This window comes from Eleutherodactylus coqui, chromosome 13 (genome assembly GCF_035609145.1).
Source record: "Eleutherodactylus coqui strain aEleCoq1 chromosome 13, aEleCoq1.hap1, whole genome shotgun sequence".
Taxonomy (NCBI): Eukaryota; Metazoa; Chordata; class Amphibia; order Anura; family Eleutherodactylidae; genus Eleutherodactylus; species Eleutherodactylus coqui.
In genome coordinates this window covers 50,337,528-50,346,139 of record NC_089849.1, presented here as the reverse complement: position 1 = coordinate 50,346,139, position 8,612 = coordinate 50,337,528, and the positions used below count along the sequence as shown (strand labels likewise).

The following is an 8,612-nucleotide window of genomic DNA, read 5'->3' as shown; positions in this document are numbered from 1 at the left end:
CATCCCTGTCAGCAGCTGCCAGGCGCCACGTGACAGAAACCAGGCGTCTATGACTTCACTGAAACGATTGGCTACTCCAGCTGTCAATCGCAGCTACAAGCCAGCGAGGAAAGGGTCAAAGAGTAAACCATGGCGACAGGCCTCACCGGAAGCCCCGCCCCTTACTTAGATTGGCAGCAGAGTTGCCCAATGAATCACAGACACATGCGCGTCGCTTCCCGCCTAGTTTGGAGCAAACCATCTGCAGACCCGGAAAAGGGGGACACTATTCTTCAGTGTATTCGCATCCATGGCATGTCCTGGGTCTTCCTCAACAATAACTATCCCTCTGCGATATACCTCCCTAATTACACTACAGGTCTGAGCTAGGAGAACGGGTGGTTCTTACGTTCCGCATATCTCCGGCTTTGCATTTAGTCGCACCCCTCTTCCACACAGTGTGCCCGTCCGTCTGGACAGCGCCGGAAGTAATGCTCAGTGAGTGCGGGTGACGCTGTGAGGGGCGGGAGCGAGCAACATGGCAGCGAGTGAGTAGTTCCGTGCGGCTGACAGACAATGCCCGCTTTCCGTCTGGCAGACATGACTGGTGTGCTGTCAGAGGACGGGCACGCGGGGGCTGCCTGCTTGTGGTGTCATTCCCTGACTGCTCTGTGTGCGGGTGGCATCAGGCCGCCAGTCAGTGCGGTTCCCTCTATCGCCAGAGCTGCCTGCAGTCGTCGGCCTGTCGTGACATACTACATAATATATAGATACTTCTGGTCGCGCCAGTCCTGCTGCGGCCGCGCTCCTCTGTGTTGGTGTTTCTTCTGCAGCTCTGCCATGTTAGGGTGGTCCGCATCGGCGCGGTCATGTAGGTGAAAAATGGAAATAGGGGGAAAAAACGTAAAGCTGTTTGTTTTTTAACCATCCGTGCGCTGTGCGTGGTCATACGCTGCAATCCGTTTTGGAGATGAGAAAAAAAACATCGCAGCCCGTCACGCGTGCCCCGCGAGGGCGATTTAAGGGCTTACGGTGAAAAAAGGGCATTTTTCAACAAAAACTTTTTTTTCTTAATAAAATCTTAGTTCACTCTTATTTTCCCCATAAAGGCGTTTGATCACAATAAATGTGCGTGTGAAGTGGAGGACAGGGTGCGCCCGTGCGTTCTCCACTGACTAATTTTTTTTTTTTAAGTACGTTTCCACACGGTGCGGGAGAAATAAAGATTTCTTTTTTAAAATCCGTACGGCGCACGTTTAACGGCGGCTCGCCGCGAGCACCCGCATTACAGGTGGAAAGAGAAAGGCAAGTGCGCGCGGACGGGTACAGGTCCTACTTAAAGGGGCGGGCCAGGAACTTTTATTGTTAATGACCTGTCCTCAAGAAAGGTCATCAGTAGAGATGAGCGGACGTACTCGTTTAGGGCGATTTCGCAATCGAGCAGCGCTTTTTTTCGAGTAACTGACTACTCGGGCGAAAAGATTCGGGCGGGGGTGAGCGGGGGGTAGCAGTGGGAGCTCTCTCCACTCCCCACTGCAACCCCCCGCTCACCCCCGGCGCCCCCCGAATCTTTTCACCCAAGTAGTCAGTTACTCAAAAAAAGCGGTGCTCGAGTGTGAAATCGCCCTAAACGAGTACGCTCGCTCATCTCTAGTCATCAGTAGCTGATTAGTGGAGGTGCAGACTTGGTATCCCGGTAGCTGTTCACTGAGCCAATGCAGATAGCGTCATCAGTAGAGATGAGCGAGTGTACTCGGTTCGGGGGTTTTTGCACTCGAGCACCGCTTTTTCCGAGTAACTGACTACTCAGACGAAAAGATTTGGGGGGGCAGGGGGCGGCGTGGTGGAGCGGGGGGTAGCAGTGGGCAACAGGGGGAAGCTCTCTCTCCCCCCCACTCCCCTCTGCAACCCCCGGCGCCCCCGGAATCTTTTCGTCCGAGTAGTCAGTTACTAGGAAAAAGCGGTGCTCGAGTGCAAAAACACCCGAACCGAGTACGCTCACTGATTTCTAGTCATCAGCATTGCAAACATTGCAGCAGCTTGTGTTGGCACTGCAGGCACATCTCCCCTTGATTACAATGGAAACTGTTCCTGCAGTGCCAACTGTCCACGCTGACAGTGGGCATAGGGATCAGTTAATCGCAGGGATCTTGAATGGCATAGTAATCAATATTAAAAGTTCCAGATAACGCTTTTAACGGTCTCGAATCAAGTAAGTATGACATATGATACCAGGGAGACAACATAGCTGTTGGCAAGTACATCGCCATCTTAACCCTTTCCAATCCACTGTCTGACGACATTCTGATTGAAGGCTGTACAGCTCCGATGTCAGAAGATGTCTGACAGGGTATTCTTACTGTATATTACTGGCTGCTCTGTTGTTGGGGACCTCTCCAGCATGTCCCATACTGCAGTACTAGCTCTAGCCAGCAGATGGCGCCATTGTATAAGGGCAGAAAGAGAAAGCTCCCTAGGAAACCCTGAATCCAAAATTGGATTGCAAAGGGTTAAAGGGGTTATTCCTCCAGAGCCATATATATCGCCTATCCACAGGATAGCTGATAAGTGATTGATTACTGGAACCCACAGAGGATCATGAGATTGGTGCACCGCCAGCTTGCTGGTTGACTGTTGCAGCGATGCGTATGCTCGACCATCGGTGCGTTCACGGTCTATGGAAATGGCCAAGTGCTGCTCCTTCGGCCCTATAGAAGTGAATGGAGTGGTCGTCATGCATGTACATAGTCTCTATGTTCACCTGGTAAACTCCTTGTGCACTGTCCTTGTAATCCCTTGGAGTCCCAGCAGTCAATCACTTATCACCTATCCTGTGAATATGTAATGAATGGTTTTGGTGAGCAGCTTTTTAAGTGCACCTCTCTGGGAAAAGCTCCGCTGTCCCATGTCGGCTCCTTTTGTAGAGTCCTTCGGAAATTGGTCATGTTTACGTTTCACGTACGAGTTGAATGTCCATACTAGACATCGACCAATGCTGCGTATGACAGTTTCCTGATAGTCGGCCAGACCTCTCATTGTCAATTCTAATTCATTATTTCGCATGTGAAAACTCATTATTTTAAATTGGGTATATTTATATATGGGCGATATTTCTCCCGCACTACCGCTGCAAAATAGAAAAGTTGCTGCTTGTCCTATTTTTGGGTGATTCTATTAAAAGTATCGCCCATTATTCCCTATTGGAGCAAAAAGAATATCTCACACTCATGAAATTTGACGTGTGATCTGCAGAAGTCCTTCCCCTACTTTTATAGCACATATAAATATATTTGCACTTAATCCCAAAGAAGGGACAACTCCATCTACACCAATGTATTACAGCACAATGCAGGAGCTGAAGCTACAATGGGTCTTGTGAGATGAGGAAAGGAGAAAATAAATCAGGTATTACTGGGGGGTTGGAGGTGCTGCTGCGCCATCCGGGCCACTGCACTACAGACAGAGCTGTCTGCAGTGGTAGCCGGCCCATTAACAGCTGATCGCCAGGGATCTCTACCAATCACCTACATCTCCATTGTAAAGTGTTTGATAGTATTTATATCTGCTAGTGGTTATTTTCCCTTTATTAGTCGGGGGGCCACAGTAGAGCCAGATGATGTGTTGTAGTTTTAATACTGTATTTCAGTAACGTATGTCTCTTTGCTCCTGCAGTTCCACAGTCAGCGTTCCTTCTAGTACTCGCTCTCCTGGCCATCGTACATGCATTGACCCCCAGCCACTATCTGAGTCGAGCAGATGTGGAAAGACTTAAAGATGCCTTGGAACACCCCATGTCAGACCTGGAGAATGCATATTACTACATCGTAGGCTTTAATCATCTCGGGGCCCGTGTAGCAGATGAAAAGGTGAGACCATGCAATAAGGAGTATATGAACTATGGTAATCTCTACCAGACTCTGCTCTGTAGGTGAAATGAGCTCTGTACACTTGTTCTTTAAGGCTGTTATGACACGTGTTCAGAAAACGCCACGCAAAACCACTGCATTTTACTGCGATTGCTTGCAGTGTTTTCGAGTACGTAACAGTGTTTTTAATGCAACCCATCACTGTGATGGGTAATGAAATCGGCTAATACGTGCGAAAATAGAGAAGACAGCGCTCGAAAACTGCAGCGTTGGAGTGCTGGTCTGCGAGGCCCCATTGAAATCAATGGTGGTGTTGTACTGCAGTTAGTGCGGTGTTCGGGGCGCCTCGCTGATCACGGTAGAAAGTGGTGAGTGTGAGAGCAGCCTCAGACTTAATAGATGTTGTGTGTCTCATGCTTTGCCTCTCTCCATTTGGCCACAAATCAGATTTTGTTTGTTTTTAATGTGTATTTGCACAATGTTACGCTTTAATGCAAAATTGCTTCAAAACACCAATGAGTGCTGCATGGTATTTCCACAACGTTCCAGCTCGGGTCTAGAGTATCATGTCAAAAACGTGAAAATTGTCTCAGAAACAGAAGAGTGAGAGAACGTTTCCCATTTGATTAGGGAAAAAAAGAAAAATTTCACCCGGTATATAATCGTGAGATTGTCCCTTTTACAGGTGACTGAATGGCAGATGTGTTTAGTTATGTATATGGAGCAGTGATGTCTCCCTAGTCTGATTTCTGGGAAAAATGAGTGCCCCCTCATAGAAGCAGATGAGAGAGTAGTTTCTGAGGCAAACGGGCTGCATATTTAGGAATGGCTGAATATGTAATATATTGTAGTTCAGGGTCTTCTATTTAGGTAGGAACTATCAGAGGTTGATCCAGGGATCAGTCTGATTGCCATTATGGAGTCAGGAAGGAATTTTCCCCCAAACGGGCTAATTGGCTTCTGCCTCTTGGTTTTTTTGCCTTCCTCTGGATCAACTAGATGACGGAAACAGACTGATCTAGATGGGCATTGTCTTCATTCAGCCTAACGTACTACGTTACTATGTATTCTACAATTACAACTGATAACAGCATAAACCAACACACTTTGTACTGCTGTTGTGGAGTATGTTCCTTAGAGCTTTACATTGTGCTCTACCTCTTGTTAAGGTGTTTATAGACGGAACGATTGTCATTCAAAGAATCGCTCAAATGCGCAAAAGTAAACGATAATCGTTCAGTCTAAACGCAGCCGACGATTGAACAATGAAAGAGAATCATTCGCTTCTTGCTTGTCGCTCATTTTATGCAGGCATGAAACCATCATTGGCTCCTTCAGTTTAAACACGGATTGTCCGGTGGGTCACATAGCGAATGTGAAACTGAGCGATTGTTGTTGAATGAGTCAACAAAGGATGCACAAGAGCGAAGGAGCTGGCAATGATGTTACTCATGCAAACGAGGATCATCCAGTCTAAACGCACCCTTATGCCTGCTGGAAATATCAATAAATTGACAACTGCTTGTTGTTCTTCTTGTGAAATGTGTGTCCCTACACAGTCTGATACTGTCGGCTCTTTTTGGTCAGTGACAGTGTATGGTCACACCTCGCACACATTTATTTGATACATTTCCAGTAGGAATAACAGGGGAATGACAAAATGTAGCAGTCTAGGAAGTTCTTTCATCGTTGTCATCTCATGGGGATTACAGTTATATAATAAAACCGATGTCAGCCGGGTACAGGTCCTACCTAAAGGGATTGTCCAGGACTTCTATTGTTAATGACCTGTCTTCAGGATAGGTCATTAGTAGAGATGAGCGAACGTACTCGGTAAGGCCAATTTCGCAATCGAGCGCCGCGATTTTCGAGTACTTCACTACTCGGGTGAAAGGTACTCGGGGGTGCTGTGGGTGAGCGGGGGGTTGCAGAGGAGAGTGGGGGGGAGAGGTCGAGAGAGAGCTCCCACCTGTTCCGCGCTGCTGCCCCGCCCCCCGGCGACCCCTGAATCTTTTCACCCGAGTAGTGAAGTACTCGAAAATCGCGGTGCTCGATTGCGAAATCGGCCTTACCGAGTACGTTCGCTCATCTCTAGTCATTAGTAGTCGATTGGTGGAGGTGTGCAACTTGGTATCCCTGCCAATTGGCTGTTCGTTGAGCCACCATCAGTGCAGCTGGGTGCCAAAGGCCTAAGGCTTTTCGGTACCTAAATTTTGCAAATGGGTACTAGTGGGCTTCTTTTTGGAAATGCTCTTTATTTTGTAACTGGTTCTGAATAAAATAATATCTAACAATTCCAATGCCTTACCCCGTCAATCTTAGCATGTTCAGGTGTACGTGCTCCACCATTACTACTAGATGTAGATTCTAGACATGTGACACGAGTGCAATATGACATGTATCTAGGTCGGGGGTGATGAAGCAAATTTGATTATTTCGCCCTTTGGTGGCCTGGTGGTTTGTTTCTTAGCAGAATTGTGAGATTTAGAGTAGCGTAAGTAGTGGGCACTGTGCGTGCTGGAAGAGGAAGTGGTCCTTGACGCTCACCCACTGATGGCCATGCCCGACAACATCAGGACAGTCCTGGCGCATCCATCAGCGGTACTGATCTAGAAGCACAAGGTTTCTCAGCATGTGATCAGTGCCCATGCTTTATTAACTCGCTCACAGCTGCATTGGCCTGTCCTTGTTCTGCAGCCGCACTGATTGACACCTTTTGAGCTTTTAGCACCATCTTCCTGCCAGATATGTGTTGTCAGTGCAGAGGGCAGAGTTACATTATATATTGCACAGTGTGCCCTACATGCTATGAGTGAAGGGGGCATAGATACTTAAATGCTGGGTTGTTCTCCTGTATGGAGGATGTTTAAGGGGTGCAGTTACTGCATTCTATACCAACACTTTGACTTGGGAGCTAAGAGTGTAGTAAATGGTGCAGACATATAACCTGAACTTTAAATGCCTATATATACATTTTAGCCCCATTCTTCTGCATATGTGTGGTGTATGTGCAGCATGTATGATGGAAGGCATAAGAACAGGATGGAGTGAGCTGAGGAACTGAGCTATATACTAAAAGCTTTAAAGACTTTTTTTTAAATTTAATTTTGTGGGAAAACCCCTTTAAGAAATTGCTATGTATGAAATTCCTTTACATAAAAGTATGTTTTTACCTTATTTAGCAAAGTAACAAAATTAAGATTAGAATTGAGAAAACTTGGAGGAAGGGGGGCAATAAAGAGTTTAATTTTAGCCCATATCGCCCAGCCCTGTGTGGATCCAGTTCAATCTCACATTTGCCTGAGGTTGAAAGCCATGCTGCCAACCGCGCAGACACTCCTGGGCGGTATAAAAACTGGGCACCTTTTTCCAGTGTCCGTGAAATGTTTGAGGCTGTTTGTATTTATGCTTGTTATGTCTAATTGTCGTTTTATAGCTCAGTAAATGCTGGCAAGTAGTTCCTATCAGTATCTGGCCTATAGACATGTACCACGTATAATAAATGATAAAATATTATAGTTTTCTGATGTGTCCATAAAAATGTTGCCTATTTATAATTTTGGGATAAGTTGTCAAGAAAAAAAGAGAAATTTAGCTTGGCGACCCTGGTTGCCGCTTGAGTATAAATCACACTACGAGAGTCCATATACCCCAGATAAACCAATTGCTGCATCCTATACCTAGGTCAGTACGTACCCAGCACTTATACAGATGTGCCAAAGCAAACCATGCTCTCCAGTAGCTGGAGGGTTAAACACAACTTGGGTTCTTTAGACCTTACAGGGACCAAGTTTGTAAAGCAGAGAACTTAATTTTATGCTGTCATCCATTTTTTTTTTAAATCTGGCATATAGTTGCAGAATTAAAGGGATGCAAGTTAGTCTTCCTGCAGAATGGAAACTCTCTGCTGTGCATGCTGTAGACAGCTATCCTGCGGGTTTGTGCTCATCCTGTTAGACATGTTTGAAGGTCTTTAAGGTTTTTGGCCAAACCAGACTTCTCCATGTGTAGAAACACTTTTTTTTTTTTTTTTTCTTCCTTACTACTCATCAATACAGAGGTGCATAACTGCCTATAGGTGGCGCTAGAGACGGTTTTTCTTTCTCCTTATGAAACATAGTATGCTAGGCTGACAAAAGACAAATGTCCATCTAGTTCAGCCCTATTTTGATCCAGAGGAAGGTTAAAAAACAAAACAAAAACAAAACAATGAGTCAGAAGCCAATTTACCTCACCCTGGGGGGGAAAAAAATCCTTCCTGACTCCATAATGGCAGTCAGAATAATCACTGGATCAGCAATCAACAGCCCTTCTGACTATTTAATGTCCATATCCTGTAATATCCTAGCGCTCTAAAAAGATGTCTAGTGCCTTCTGAAATTCCTCTATCGAATTAACCATCACCACGTCCTCAGGCAGAGAGTTAAGAATGCTTCAGGTAAGCAATGACTGTAAAACTCCCTACACCCGCTGAATCTCCATAAGGAGAGTCCTCACCTTCCTATATTGCACATAGGAAGAAAGCTGGCAATCAAGAGTAGCTGCGACTTATGGATAGCGCAAAATAGGAGCACCACAAAAGCAGACTGAGGCCGCCTTCTAACATGGTGGACTCGCTGCAGGCCTTCTGCAACAGGATTTTATGGTGGCCAAATCCACCTCCAAATGGTGCAGATTTGGCCATATTCTTGCGGAGCTGCTGCAAAATGTGACCCATGTATTGCAAGGGTTGAATTCTGCAACATAAATGGAGATGCTGCAGAATCA

The 8,612-nt window shown here is 46.1% G+C and overlaps 1 protein-coding gene across 1 annotated transcript in view; it reads left to right on the top strand.

The window, feature by feature from the left end:
* Positions 1 to 426: 426 nt before the first annotated feature.
* Positions 427 to 8,612, top strand: part of RPN2 (ribophorin II) — a 32,052-nt gene continuing 23,866 nt past the window's right edge. Inside the window, exons 1-2 of the mRNA XM_066587469.1 lie at positions 427 to 527; positions 3,652 to 3,845. Of these exons, the coding sequence (XP_066443566.1) occupies positions 518 to 527; positions 3,652 to 3,845 (204 nt within the window). The 5' untranslated portion in view covers positions 427 to 517. The remainder of the gene's footprint in view (positions 528 to 3,651; positions 3,846 to 8,612) is intronic.